At 43.8% G+C, this 15,784-nt stretch overlaps 1 protein-coding gene across 1 annotated transcript in view; it reads left to right on the forward strand.

Annotated features, from left to right (window-relative positions):
- LOC135404757 (F-BAR domain only protein 2-like) overlaps positions 1 to 14,470 on the forward strand; it is a 37,516-nt gene extending 23,046 nt beyond the window's left edge. Inside the window, exons 8-10 of the mRNA XM_064639495.1 lie at positions 4,112 to 4,267; positions 6,363 to 6,628; positions 14,412 to 14,470. Coding sequence (XP_064495565.1) covers positions 4,112 to 4,267; positions 6,363 to 6,628; positions 14,412 to 14,470 — 481 coding nt within the window. The remainder of the gene's footprint in view (positions 1 to 4,111; positions 4,268 to 6,362; positions 6,629 to 14,411) is intronic.
- The last annotated feature ends 1,314 nt before the right edge of the window (positions 14,471 to 15,784 follow it).

Genomic DNA, 15,784 nt, shown 5'->3' on the forward strand with positions numbered 1-15,784 from the left:
TTGATATGCTACTTAGGCCTTTGCAAAGCATAGCTGTGCCATGTTTTCAAAGCATGAAAAATAACCACCCATACTACTGTATGCTTAACCAGCTAAACATTTTTCTTATTTCCTCTGATTTCCAAGTTAAAAGTGATAATAGGTTGTCATAGTGCAACATTTCCATCATTTGAAATTGATTTTAGAATCATAGAATTGTTAGGGTTTGAAGGAATTTTAAAGATCATAGAATCATAGAATTATTAGGGTTGGAAGGAATGTTAAAGATCATAGAATCATAGAATCATAGAATATGCTGAGTGGGAAGGGACCCATCAGGATCACTGACTCCAAATCCTGGCCCTGTGCAGGACACCCCAAGAATTCCACCATGTGCCTGAAAGCGTCCAAATGCTTCTTGAATTCTTACAGGCTTGGTGCTGTGACCACTTCCCTGGGGAGCCTGTTCCAGTGCCCAACCACCCTCTGGGTGAAGAACCTTTTCCTGATATCCAACCTAAATCTCTCCTGACTCAGCTTCATGCCATTTCCTTGAGTCCTGTCACTGGTCACAAAAATGAAGAGATTGGTACGTGCCCCTCTGCTTCCCCTCATGAGGATGTTGAAGACTGCAATGAGGTCTCCCCTCAGTCTCCTCTTCTCCAGGCTAAACAAACCAAGTGACCTCAGCCGCTCCTCAATGCCTTCCCCTCCAGACCCTGCACCATCCTTGTGGCCCTCCTTTGGATGCTCTCTAATAGCTTAATGTCTTTCTTATCTTGCAGTGACCAAAACTGCACACAGTACGTGAGGTGAGGCCACACCAGTGCAGAGTAGAGTGGGATAATCACCTCTTTTGACTGGCTGGCGATGCTTTGCCTGATGCACCCCAGGACACAGTTGGCCCTCCTGGCTGCCAGGGCACAGTGCTGACTCATATTCAACTTGCCCATAGACCAGGACCCCCCAGGTGCCTTTCTGAGGCACTGCTTTCCAGCGTCTCATTCCCCAGTCTGTATGAACATCCAGGGTCGCCCTGTCACAGGTGCAGAATCCAGCACTTTCCCTTGTTAAACTTCGTACAGTTGGTGATTGCCCATCTCTAATTTGCTGAGGTCTCTCTGCAGGCCCTCTCTGCCCTCGAGGGAGTTGACAGCTCCTCCCAATTTAGTGTCATCGCCAAACTTACTTAATATTCCTTTGAGTCCTACATCCAAGTTGTTAATGAAGATGTTGAAGAGAACTGGGCTGAGGATGGAGCCCTGTGGAACCCCACTACTGACCCGTCACCAGCCTGATGTTACCCCATTCACTATAACTCTTTTGCCTGACCTGTGAGCCAGTTGTTCACCCACTACATAACATGGTTATCCAGCTGTATACTGGACATTTTGTCCAGAAGGAAACTGTGAGAGATAGTATCAAAAGTTTTGCTGAAGTCTGAAAACATTTTATCTACTGGCTTTCCTAGATCAACTAGGTGGGTTACCCTGTCGTAGAAGGAAACCAGGTTTGACAAGCAGGACTTTCATGTCGTTGAAGCTGTGCTGGCTGTGACCAAAGACTGCATTGTCTTTCAGGTGTTTTTCAATACCTCCCAGAATAATCTTCTCCATGATTTTACTGGGCACTGAAGTGAGACTGTGATATGGTTTGAAGCTGGCTCCCTGCCAAGTCTCCAAACCTTACCACAAGAAGTATCGTCCCCCCCCCAAACCTCAGGGAGAAGAGGGAGAAAAACAACCAAGAAAACCCGAAACGAGAGAGAGACAGCTAAAGTAATATATATAAATATATTTACACTTATGTTACGGTTATATACAATTGAAATATATATACAATTTCACAAGGGAAAGGGAAGGGAGAAGGGAAAAGGAACAAAACCAAAATAAAATATATATATATATATGCTGATTAGTAGCCCAATATTCCAGCAGTTTAATTACCTAGGTAGCCTCATCTCCTCGGATGGTAAGATTGATGGGGAGATAGACAACAGGTTAGCAAAGGCATACAGTGCTTTTGGAAAACTCCACAAAAGAGTATGGCAAAATAAACACTTGAAGAAAAGTACTAAGATCAGTGTTTACAGAGTCATAGTGCTGTCTACTCTCTTGTATGGTTCCGAATCATGGGTCATCTGCCGCCACCATCTGCGTCTCCTAGAATGCTTCCATCAACGCTGCCTCCGTACAATCTTAAACATCCACTGGTCAGATTATGTGACCAATACATCTGTTCTAGAGCAAGCAGCAGTCACAAGTATAGAGGCCATGTTGATGAGAACACAGCTGCGATGGGCAGGACACGTCTCAAGGATGAAGGACCACCGCCTCCCTAAGATCTTGCTTTATGGTGAACTTGTCACTGGCTGCCGCATGAGAGGAGCCCCGAAGAAAAGATACAAGGACTCCCTGAAACAACATCTCAGCCTTGGCCATATTGATCACCATAACTGGTCTACTCTGGCCTCCAATCGGGAGACCTGGAGACACACCATCTATAACGCAGCTGTCTCCTTTGAGAACACACGCAGGATCACTCTCGAAGAGAAAAGGCAACGCAGAAAGAACCGTGTCTTGCAGAATATACCATCTAAGGAGTCTTTCTGCTGTGCCTTTTGCAATCGGATATGTCTGTCACGTATTGGCCTCATAAACCACCAGCGTGCCTGTAGCAAATGTGGATAGAGCCTTCCCAAATCTTCGTTCGCGAAGCCTAGCCATGATGAGCCCAATATCTAGCAACTAAAAGAATTGGCAAAAAACTATCTTACTACTCTCCTTGGGACAACGGAGAGTCACGCTGGAACAATCGCCGGCAACCTCCGTCTCCCAAGGTCGACAAGGCCTTACCAGGCCTTGTTCCCCAACATGACAGACTCAACAGCAGGGAACCTGCACCTCCAAGCCGCCGGAAGGAAAGAGAGCGAAGGCCTTCCCTCCTTTCTTCTTATAGTCTGGCTTACGTAAAAATCGTAGGGAATACTGGGTAAATCTGGGCCCTTCCTTGGTTACAAACTGGTCACCAAGGAAGGCCTAGACCAAACTACCACAGACTGACAGACCTGTAGTTTCTGGGGTCCTCCTTCTTACCATTCTTGAAAATTGGGGCAAGGTTCATCAGCTTCCATTCAGCCTGGACCTCTCCAGATTCCCAAGACCACTCAAAAATCATTGAGAGAGGCTCTGTGATGACATCAGCCAGCTCTTTGAGAATTCTCGGATGAATCCCATCATAGATTGATTTATAGGGATCCAGCTGGAGCAGCAGATCCCTCACAAGTTCAGGGTCGACTGTGAGTTGATCATTCTCACAGTCATGGTCCTCCAGCTCAGGGCACTTAGACCCCCTTGGTCCCTCATCTGTGTTGACAAAAGAGGCAAAGAAAGCATTAAACACCTCTACCTTGTCACCATCCCTGTTTGTGAGGTGACCATCCTCATCCTGTAATGGGACAATGTTATTTCTACATTGTCTTTTGTCATTATATATATTTGAAAAAACCGATCATCTAGTTCCAACACCTTCCACTAGACCAAGTTACTCAGAGCCCCATACAGCCTGGCCTTGAACACCTCCAGGGATGGGGAGTCCACATCTCTGGACAACCAGTTCCAGTACTTCACCACCCTCACAGTAAAGAATTTTTTCCTAATATCTAATCTAAACCTACTCTACTTAAGCTTATGACCAGTCCCCTTTAGGTACTGGAAGGTATCTCTGGACCCACCTTTTCTCCAGGCTGAACAACTCCAACTCTTCCAGCCTATCTCCATAGCAGAGGTGCCCCAGCCCTCAGAGCATCTTCATGGCTTCCTCTGGACTCACTCCAACAAGTCCACATCTTTCTTGTATTGGGGACCCCAGAGCTGGATGCAGTACTCAGGTGGGATCTCACAAGAGTGGAGTAGAGGGGCAGAATCCCCTCTCTTGACCTGCTGGTCACACCTCTTGATGCAGTCCCGGACACAGTTGACTTTCTGGGCTGCATGTGCACATTGCCGAGTCTGCCGATTTTCTGTTTTGAAATCAGTTCATCAGATTGTAAAAGTATGTTTGATTTAAAATTAGTATTAAAACTAGACAGTTAATGAGGTGCAATAAAACTGATGTTTTCATTCTCTTCTAGATGTATTGTGAAGATTACTGGTGATATGACATTATCGTTCCCAAGTGGGATTATTAAAGTCTTCACCAGCAACCCATCTCCATCTACGCTCTGCTTCAGGGTAAAAAACACAAGCAAACTAGACCAGATTCTTCCAAATGCACAACTTGTATACAGGTTCTGTATTTTTCTTTAATAGAATAGCAAACTATATGATTTTTAAAATGTGAATTGTTGTATATGTAAATCAGAATTCTCTACAGTCTTGTTGATTTGCTTAACTTAATTTCCTGACTTAATCTTGTTTAGCTCAGTTTCTTTTCACTGCTACCACTAAAAATTTCAGTGTTACTGGACTTGAAACTTATGCTGAATATAACAGGAGCCATAAAAAATAGTTTGCAAATGTAGTTGTGTTTTTTACAAACATTTTATAAATAAAATGGTTTAATAAACTATTTGAAAACAAGAACAAAACAAAAAAAATTTCTAATCAAACTATATGAACAATATAACTAATATAACTACAGAGAAAAATCGTCAAAAATAGGAAACATTGTCATATGGATTTCTTTATACAGTAATAACAATGGTTTCATTTGTCAGTTATTAATGTATGTTTTAAGCTGTATAATTTCTATGGTAGATCAAATCCATTACATAACTTTATCTCTCAAGTGTATAGCAGCATGCTTAGGAGAATTCTTAAGAAGAAAAGCTGCTGGTTGAGTAGAATAACTGTTGAAATCACAGCATTTGTACATCTTTTCAAAAAAAAAAAAAAGCAGACACCTGTTTCAGTTGGGCAGTTTCTATTTCATGTATTGGAAAAAATTTTTGAAACAATCAAACCACATACATCCATTCTTTAGTATTTAATTTTATTTGTCATTCTTTTTTTAGTTTATAACTGAAATTATAGAAGAGTTGTATCTAACAGTGAATTATACTGAAAAATTATATTTTGGAAAAAAGCCAAAATGTTTAGCATTCTTGTCTGAGTACTGTAACGCTTCACCTCTAATTAGAAAGGATGCATGTACTGGATATTTATGAAGTTAAATCCATACGGTAATAATTTGACTTTTCACCATATACTACAATGATTATCATTCGCTTAGTATTTATAGAGATGGAACTTTTTAATGGGACTGATATTTGTGGAGATGTCAGAATTTCTGAAGGAGAAAGCAGAAGGATTTTGTTGCTGGTTTCATTTGTTTATATTTTGGAAGGCCTCTGTTATGTGTTTATATATTTTACTGACAATGGAAATTGCATGAACGACAACACTGTATTAACAACCAAATTCTAAGTAATTTAGACAGACTACTGGTATGTAAATCACTGTTCTAACCCATTCAACCTATTGCAGTTATATTTACTGTGTTCCAGATGCTTCTTTTCAGCTTTCATTCTGCATGCACATTCTGCATGCCTCCTTAGGGATTGATGCAGTTCCTCTATGTATCCACAGATGACCTGTGGAGCTCTTTGATTCTGAAGTTATTTGAATTTTGCTTCTGAATCAGTTTTCTTAAAAGCTTCATCCTTATTAAAAAATAAACCTGATGCCACTAGGACTGAAAATATTTTTGAGCTGCAAAACACCTTTTCATGCTCCAGTAGCTCCCAATCAGGATTTTGCTTCTGTAGTCATGCACTCTTACCTACATATAGAAATTATATGATAAATTGTTACTAAGATTAAATGCAACTATAAGTATCTGAGAAACAGTTTTTAATAATAATTTGAAAATCACTTTTAACTGAAAAAATTTTGAAAACTTGCACTCTCTATAAATATCTCAAAGTGGGGTAACACATACAGCACAAATCTTAATTCAATGCATTAGCAAAGTTGTGCCATAACAAAAGCTAATTATGATTCTAGGATTTATTCTGAATTGTATAACATTCCTCTTCAAGCATCACTTTCATTCCCACCTCCTACACATTCTCATGGCGCCTGATTGTATTGTGTTTTATTAAATGTAAAATCCAAATTTGGCATTCGCTCCATCTTGGGATGCAGATCATCAGTGGAGGAAACTCACTGCTTGACAACCTGGAAGGAGAATTTTTACCAGCTACAACAAACAGTTAATTTGTCTTAATATTTAGGAAGGTGCAATTATGTGTTATAAAGCATTAGAACAACTTCTTGCTTGGAATAGTGAAGAAGGGGAAAGATCTAGTGTTAATTTTTAGACATACAAAATAATAAAACTCAGTGTTGATTTTTGATTCCTACCTTTCTTTTTCTTTGTAGTAATCAGTCACAAAGTGACTCTAGTAGTAAGGATTTTTGGATGAACATGCAAGCCATAACTGTCTACCTCAAGAAATTATCTGAGCACAATCCATCTGCATCCTATTATAATGTGGATGTTTTAAAGTATCAGGTAAACACTTTTTTCCCTTTGGAATTTTTTAAGGAACTCTGGCAGATTTCATATCTATACAGAAATTATAAGAATTGTTATTTGCCTGTTTGCATGCAGATGAACTGTCATCCCTCATCTAAACCAGTTCTGGGTATGTCACTGCCAAGGTTGAGTGAATTTATGTTCATTCATGACCTGTTTCAGCTTGCTCACACTTCAGTCCAATTCATGTGTGCAAGCTTCAAACACTTTAACTGTTTGCTAACAAAGTTAAGTTTTTCTTGAATTTAGGGGGTTTGGTGGGGGTTTGTTTGAGTTTGTAATTATGTCTATTTTGATTTTGTAATTGCATATTTTTTGATGCTGTAACGTATCAACTGTAATATATGAGAATGCATAATGTTCTCACCTCTCACAATATAAAGGAACAACTCATCCTGGAAACCATTTACAGGCACATGAAGGTCAAGAAGGTAATCAGGAGTAGTCAGCATGGATTCACCAAGGGAAAGTCATGCTTGACCAATATGATAAACTTCTATGATGAAATGACTGGCCTGGTAGATCAGGGGAGAGCAGTGGATATTGTCTACCTAGACTTCAGGAGGGCTTTTGTCACTCATCCTCATAGGGAAGCTGATGAAGTATAGGTTAGATTATCAGACAGCAAGGGGGATTGAAAACTGGCTGAACAGCCAGGCCCAGAGGGTGATGGTCAGTGTCATAAGGTCTAGTTGAAGAATAAAACAAAACTGTTTTGACTTATGAAAACCAGAACAGGAAGGAGCCCCATGGCCCAGAGAGACTTCAAATCCTTTCTTAATTATTTCATTAAAAAACTCAAACAAACCAGGAATCACTTTAGGCTACAACAGTCTTCAGAATTCTGAGATTAAGGGCTCAGAGGTCAATTGTTCTGTTGGTCATTTGTCAGTATTTAGAGCTATTACCATCTTTCCCTAATTCTGCCCAAAATAGAAATATTTTTATTAAGATGCTGTCACAGTTTAAGGAGACTGAAGTGTTTTGCTAAGGAGGATGAGTTATGAGGTAGACCAAACTCCTCTCTCTCAGCAATTGTAAATACGAAATTAAGAGGCTCCAATAGAGGAAGTATGGAAAAAAAGAAGAAATAACAACCCTTTATTAAAGGATATATGTATATTGGCAAAAACAGCAAAAGAACACAAAAACAACTAAACAATAATCCTGTACCCAAAAGTCCCCTTCAAAAAGGAAACAGTTTGATACTTCTCTGTCCTCTAGCGTGATTCTAATCACAGTTGGCAGGGGGCACTGTTGGATCATTGGAGGTGCAGAGCCTGCAGTTGCTCTGTGGTGGCCGGCAGGGGGCACTGTTGAGCTCTGGCGGTCGCAGCATGGGGGCCTGTCATGGTTTGAGAACCCCAAAAATCCAATTCCCTAGTCCAAACCCCCTCCCACATCTCAACCCAGTGAGAGATGGTTTTTCCAGACACTACACGAGTCTCAGAATGGGGGAAAGGGAATATATATTACAATGACTGTACAAATAAATACTACAATACATTATATACAATCTTAGCTATCTCTACCATGACATAAGTATTTACAATGGATCAAATCTCTTCTCCCCTCCAAATAAAAGTCCAGGAGGGAAGAAGGAAAAAGATCCTTTCCACCCTCAGAACAGCAATGTCTCATAGGCAGCAGGTTCTCTTCTTCTCATGCAGCAGCATCTGTATCTGGATCTCTGCCAGTACACACGAGGGGTATCCAAGCCCCTCGGCCCATCAAGCGAGGGTCTTCTCTTCCGTGGACTGCATAGCAGGGACAAAACTTGCTTCACCACGGTCATATCATGGGGTGTAAGACCCCCATGAAGGTCCCTTCCTCAGGGGATTCACCCCTGAGTCAGAACATCTTGGGCGGCTTTCAGTTGAAGGCCTTTGCCTCAAGAGTTCTACCAGAGCTCCTGTGCTCTGTCTCAGGCTGCCAGCGTGGCAGCAGCGGCGAGGGGGGGCCAAGGTCACTCCGCCCCGCATTCCTTTAATCGTCCCAGTCCAGCTTTCCAGGACACCTGAACTTTTCAGCTCCTCTCTTTGGTGCATGCTGCACTCTAGGACTCCTCTCAAGCCAGAGTCCATCTCCCTCCTCCTAGGAGGGGTCTCAAAGGGATTTTGGGGGGTCTGGTTCAGTTCTTACCCCCAAAACTCTGTTTAGAGCTTAGTCCTGCTCTCTCTCTCTCCCTTCATTAGACATCTCTGTGTCTTCTTGCTTGGCTGCAAGCCGCCTCTGCTGCTTTTCTTATCTGTTGGCTCTCTGCCATAGCCTCCGGTCAGTGCTGTTTCTGCCGCTGCTCCTTCTGCCTACTTACGGTGGAGAAAACTCCTTCGGCTTTCAGCTACAGGCACTTAGCCCAGTCTAACGCTGTTCCAAGTCCCTGTAGCCCCCACCCGGGGGCTGGGGAGGCCCAGCCCCCAGTGGGGCTGCTGCTACTTCTCCTCGTGGCCTTACAACATGGCTACTTCTTCTACAACAACTAGAACTAACCTTCTCTTCCGTTCTGCTTGTGATATGCTTATATTTTGCAGAAGCGCTCATTGGGTAAAACCTCAAAACTTCAAGGGTCACCACCCCCTGGGATTTTACCATTTTATAACTGCAGGGGGAAAACTGTTTCCCCCCACCACAGGGCCCCAGCTCGCGGGAGAAGCCGAAATGGAGATCTCCCCCTCACCGAGGAGGGGAAGGGGAAAAGGGGAAAGAAGGGTGGTTTCTTTCCCACTAAACTCACTCTGTCTGCGTCTGGCTGTGGTCAGGACTCCCCCTTGCTCGTCGATGAGCACAAACTCTCTGATGAAATCTGAGCAGATTCGGGCTGGAGACAGAGCAGCACGCAGGCAAGCTGAGGTTGGAGAGCAGCCAGATGACCAGGTCGAGAGCAAAACGGTCTCAAAGCTTTTCCAACACACACACCTTGCCTCTGTTAAGGCAGAAAATGAAGTGCCTCTTTCCAAAGAGAGGAGGGGAGAAAAACTCCTCCCCCCACCCCCCCAGCCTTAGAGAAAACTATCAGCCTTGAATGCAGGTCTGCCAGCTAGTTCTTTTGTATAGACAATTACCCCTTCCCCCTCCCTCGTTCAACACCTTCTTTTACAGTGGGACAGGGGAAAGGAAAATTTCTGCTTGGATTTTTAGAGCAAGTAAACCTATGACAGATGCTTTCAATGGTTTCTTCTTTTACAGGTCTCTTCAAATGGCATCCAGTCCACTCCCTTGAATCTTGCAACTTACTGGAAATGTAGTGCTAGCACTACTGATGTGAGAGTGGATTATAAGTATAATCCAGAGTCTATGAATGTGCCTAGTATGCTGTCTAATGTGCAGGTTGTTGTACCAGTAGATGGAGGAGTAACAAACATGCAATCACTTCCACCCGCAAAATGGTAATAGTAATACTTTTCTTTTTATTATTTCAAATTCATTTCAGAGTATTCATTAGTGTCAGCCTGAAAAATGTCACTGGAAGAAACAGAGAATTTTTTTCCTCTTGATAAAATGCGTGGTACCAGATGTTTAGGACATTTTCTGGTCCAAAGCAGATCATGTACAGCCAATTCACATTGACTAAAATGCAATTAATATGCACCCATTCCAACTGTATAGTAATAATACAAACCTTTCTGAATATAAGCATTTCTGAAATTTCCAATGTTTGCTTTCTTTTTGCCAAAAATTAGCTTATAATTGAAATAGTTTTAAAACAAACTTCAGTAGCTGAGGAGCTCTTCATAAGCCAGGTAGCACTGTCTCTCAATTCAAGTGTCATGCTGATTGTTATCTGACCCACAGCTATCTGGCCCCACCTTCTAAGCCTGCAGACCATTTACAGCAGCACTTGAAAGTAAGATGTGTCTCAGATAATTATGTTTCTACAAGTTTGTGAAAACAAGCATGGGGTAGCAGGGCTAGGCAGAGTGCAATATCCTTGGAGCAAAAGGTGAGCAGAATTCAATCACTGTGCCTATGGTTTGGCAGCATGTAGGTACTTGCCAAGCTGTAATGTAATTCCTGGACTGTTTATTTTCAAGAGGAAGAAGAAGGTCTTTTTAACATGAAGGTTAAGAGGGGAAAAGAATACTAAGTTGTGGGAAGTCGGGCTTTGTTAACCTTATTACTTATAGATCAGTTTACCTTATAAAGCAAGGTTCAGAAATAAAATAAGCCTGGTGTATTTATCAGAAAGGTTCTGATGTTTCTGGAGACAGTACATTTAAATGTGTTAATTGGACAAAGTAGTAATACCGTATTATTTTAAGTGGAAAAAATCCTTCCAAGACTGAATCTTTCTTGACTTGGTATTTCAAGGGAACAATACTTTTAACCAAATCTCCTTAAGCTTATTCTGAGCAAGGACAGGTTCATTATCTTGCCTCCGCAACTTGACTAGAATTTTTGATGAAGCCAATCTATCCCCTCCCTGCTCAGGCTTCTTCCACAAACCCCTCAGTAATGAAACCTGAGTGAGGGTAGGAATGTCCACCCAGAACACTTAGTGTTAGCTAGAAAGACTCAAAACTTGCTGACAGTTTCATTTCAGATTCATCAGAGTAAGGGACTTCAGTCTCATGTATTCTTTCTTTTACCTAGGCAACTACACAAGGCTAGAATTTTGAGCCTTGAAACCTGACAAAAAAATACAGTCATGTCCCAGGCAGCTCTAGTATGCGTCTCCTGCTATATGCTTGGTCTAGTGGGTTGGGCTTCTTAAGAATAAATGTTTTCTGATTCAACCTCCTGCAAGTAACCACTACCATCTATGCTACTTGTGTGAGCATTTCATTCCTGCTACACTAATGCCAGACAGTTTCAAACCTATCAGCACTTCATGCTGCTCATAGCTTTAAGTTGTTGACTTCATGTGGTGGTTTGAACCAGGCTTCCCCCACCCCTTCCCACAATTTTACCTCAACACCGAAGAGAAACTTTCAGGCAAACACACCTCTGTAGGGGGAAAGGGAAGGGAAGATACATACATTTATTCTATCATGGTTAGGCTTCGCTAACAAGGTCTGCCGTGGCCCTTTGGAGCATCATGCTGAAAAAGACTGTGAATAGGGTTGGTGTGAGAACGCAGCCTTGTTTCACACCATTAGTTATTAGAAAGGGCTCAGAAAGTGCATTGCCATATCTGACTTGGCCGTGTTGATCCTCATGGAGTGAGATGACCATTTTAAGGAACTTGGGGGGACAACCTAAACGTTCCAAAATCTGCCATAGACCTTTTCTGCTCACAGTATCGAAAGCCTTGGTGAGGTCGACAAAGGTTACATAGAGACCTTTGTTCTGTTCCCTACACTTCTCTTGCAGTTGCCTGAGAAGAAATACCATGTCTGTGGTGCTCCTGTTGGCTCTGAAACCACACGGACTTTCAGGTAGAATTCCTTCTGCTGTAGCGGGTTTTAGTCTGTTCAAGAGTATTCTTGCCAGGATTTTGCCAGCAATGGATAGCAGAGTAATACCAGGGTAATTTGAACAGTCTGATTGAGTCCATCATCAGCAAATTTGCTGATGACACTAAATTCGGAGGGAGTGTCGACCTGCTGGAAGGCAGGAGGGCTCTGCAGAGGGATCTGGATAGACTGGAGAGATGGACTGATTCCAGTGGGATGAAGTTCAATAAAGCCAAGTGCCGGGTCCTGCACTTTGGCCACAACAACCCCATGCAGCGCTACAGGCTGGGCACAGAGTGGCTGGAAAGCAGCCAGGCAGAAAGGGACCTGGGGGTACTAATTGACAGGAAGCTGAACATGAGCCAACAGTGTGCCCAGGTGGCCAAGAAGGCCAATGGGATCTTGTCCTGTATCAAAAATAGCTTGGCCAGCAGGACCAGGGAAGTGATCCTTCCCCTGTACTCTGCGTTGGTGAGGCCACACCTTGAGTATTGTGTTCAGTTCTGGGCCCCTCAGTTCAGAAAGGATATTGAGGTGCTGGAGCGGGTCCAGAGAAGAGCAACAAGGTTGGTGAAGGGACTGGAGCATAAGTCCTATGGGGAGAGGCTGAGGGAGCTGGGGTTGTTTAGCCTGGAGAAGAGGAGGCTCAGAGGTGACCTCATCACCGTCTATAACTACCTGAAGGGAAGTTCTAGCCAGGTGGGGGTTGGTCTCTTCTCTCAGGCACTCAGCAATAGGACAAGGGGGCACGGGTTTAAGCTCCGCCAGGGGAAATTTAAGTTGGATATCAGGAGAAAATTCTTTACAGAGAGAGTGATCAGGCATTGGAATGGGCTGCCCAGAGAGGTGGTGGATTCACCATCCCTGGAGATTTTTAAACGCAGATTGGACGTGGCACTGAGTGCCATGATCTAGATTTACTAGATTTACTGGATTTGGACCAAGGGTTGGACTCGATGATCTCAGAGGTCTTTTCCAACCAAATCGATTCTATGATTCTATGATTTAGTACCTTTCTTCTTATACAAGGTGATGATGACTGCATCACAAAGGTCTGATGGTAGTTCGCCTAGTTCCCAACAGCGCACCACAAACTCATGAAATTTAGCATGGACTGCATGGACCCCATGTTTCCAGACTTTGGGTGGAATTCCATCAACCCCAGCTGCCATGCCGATTTTCACCTGCTGTATGGCCTTGAGGGTTTCTCCTAAAGTGGGGGCATTATCCAGTTCATATTTCACAGGTTGTTGTGTGATGGACTGAATTGCTGAGTCTTGGACTACACGGTTGGTACTGAAAAGAGTCTGAAAGTGTTCAGACCACCAATTCAGAATGGAGGTTTTATCTGTTAGAAGCGTTTGACCATCAGCGTTGAGTAGTGGGCTTTGGACTTGGTATGTAGGCCCATATGCTGTTTTCAGGGCCTCATAGAATCCTCCGTGATCACCCGTATCTGCATATAATTGAAATTTTTTAGCTAGATCAATCCACCACTTGTTCTGGATGTCACGCAGTTTCTGCTGGAGCTTGCTGCATGCAAGATGAAAGGCTATTTTTCTTGCATGACAGGATGGCAGTGCAAGGTATGCTTGGTGGGCGGTTCTCTTCTTCCTCAACAATTCCTGCATCTCTTGATTGTTTTCATCGAACCAGTCCTTGTTCTTCTTGAGGGAGAACCCTCCTTCAGAGGTCTGCAGGATGCTGTTTTTAATATGGAGCCAAAGTGTTTTAGGGGAGGAGTCTGAAGAATCTGTGGAATGGTTTTCAAGCCTAGTTTGAAGGTTTGCCTGGAATCTGTCTCTTATTGTGGCTGATTGGAGATTGTTAACTTGGAGTCTTCTCCTTGGGATACTGCCCCTTTTAGGTTTGAATTTAAGATTGAGGTTAAGTTTACAGCACAGCAGTCGATGGTCTGTTTGGCATTCTGCACTAGGCATCACGCGGGTGTGGTGGACATCGCGGACATCTTTCCTCGCACCAAGACATAATCAATGAGGTGCCAGTGCTTGGATCTGGGATGCATCCAGGTTGTCTTCAGACTATTTTTCTGCTGAAAGATAGTATGTGATGGTGAGCTGTTGCTCCGCACAGAATTCTAGCAGAAGGCAACCATTATCGTTGCAGTTTCCAACACCATGCTTGTCTAATATTCCTTTCCATGCTTCAAAATTCTTTCCTACTCTGGCGTTGAAATCACCAATGATCTTATCCTCTGCAGGCACCTTTTGGGTAAGGCGGTGCAGGTCAGTGTAAGATTTATCTTTTAGCAGGGTCAGTCTGGAGAGTTGGGGCATATATACTAAAGAGTTGCTTGTTGTTTAGTGGAAGGCGTGGGGAGATAATGCAGTCAGTGACCTGTCAGCAGATTTTCGAGTTTAGGAAGAATACAGTTTTTGATCATGAAGCCAACTCCTGAGAGATGTTTTTCGGTTCTGGGCTTACCTGACCAAAAGAGTGTGCAACTGGCACCATGTTCTCTGAGGCTGCCTTCCTCAGAGAACTTCACTGAGAGCAGCAATGTCGATGTTGACACGAGCCAGCTCATGAGCAATTAGGGCAGAACGTCGCTCAGGACGTCCGCTATCCGCAGAATCGAGCATGGTTCTGATATTCCAACATGCTAGAGTTAATTTAGGTACACCTTTGGAGGCAGGTGCATGCCTTTGTCTTTTAATCTTTGTGCGACTGCATTGGAAGAAGATGCCCATTGGTCTACTGTTAACCAACTAGGTGAAGGTGGAGATGAGCTTTGTTTAGGCCACCTTTTCTAGGCCCCTCTCCAAGTGGAGCAAGCAGTGCTGTCCTTGAAAAGGCTGCTTGGTCGTTCAGGGTGCTGCCTCAAGAGACTGTCATCTCCGGTCAGTCTCAAATGACCAATATCCTGAACCGCCTGCATGCAGGGTTGGGTCTGCGGCTTCCAGTGCACCTTTCACCTGCCGTTTCGACCCTCGCCCGTCGCTACAGGACTTTTTGCATGTGGGTAAAGCCTTCAAGCCTGCGCAATGGATTTTTTAGGTGAGATGCAGTATGCGCGGAATTGAATCCACCCTTTAATTCTAAGGTTCATCTGCCAGCAAGCTTGGACGGTGGCAGCGAGGTCATCAGGACATAGGTTTAATTAGAGTGTCCTTCTCTTAGATGGATGGCCTTACAGGGCTAAGTGAGCTCCATCTGCCCGGGTTTGGGATTAGAGTTGTCCTTCTCCTAGGATGACTGCCAGAAGGCTAACGAGCTCATCCTGCCCAAGAATGTATTGTATCTGGCCCTATGGTTTTGACCTGTCTGGCATGGGAGGCCCTACCGAAGGCATGTACCATCGCCAGCGTAGCTCGCAACCACATAGGGGTACACAGACTTCATTCCTATTGGAACGGTTTGGGCAAGTCTTTCATTTCCTACTTTGCTATCACCTATCTATGTACAATCTCCAGGAAATACCCAGGTCTGAGGACCCCCACGGCCCGCTCAACACACTTCCCCTCCCCCAAACCTGGAATGGCAAACCTCTGTGTGCTCCGAAGCTCCCCTCTCCTCTTCCACGGGGGCGCGGTACCCGCCGGCAAGGCTCCCCCTCTTTTTCTCCTTTTACCCGCCGGGGCTAGAGCGGGGGTCGACCGTGGCCTTGTCTGGGGGCCTGGGTCCCTGGACCCTCTGCCACACGCGGCACGGGGGCTGCAGGGCACATTTATTCTACACAAATAAATATTGTACAAACTAAAAGCAACTGTATATATACAATATTACACACGTCTATCATCCTTCTAAGCCTCTCCCTTAATTCAGTCCAGGAGGAGTCCTTAGGCTGATAGGTAAGCAGTCTTTCTCTCATGGGAGTGTTCAGGGAAAAAAGGTTTCCTCTGATTCACTCC

This window comes from Pseudopipra pipra, chromosome W, assembly GCF_036250125.1.
Source record: "Pseudopipra pipra isolate bDixPip1 chromosome W, bDixPip1.hap1, whole genome shotgun sequence".
NCBI classification, from domain to species: Eukaryota; Metazoa; Chordata; class Aves; order Passeriformes; family Pipridae; genus Pseudopipra; species Pseudopipra pipra.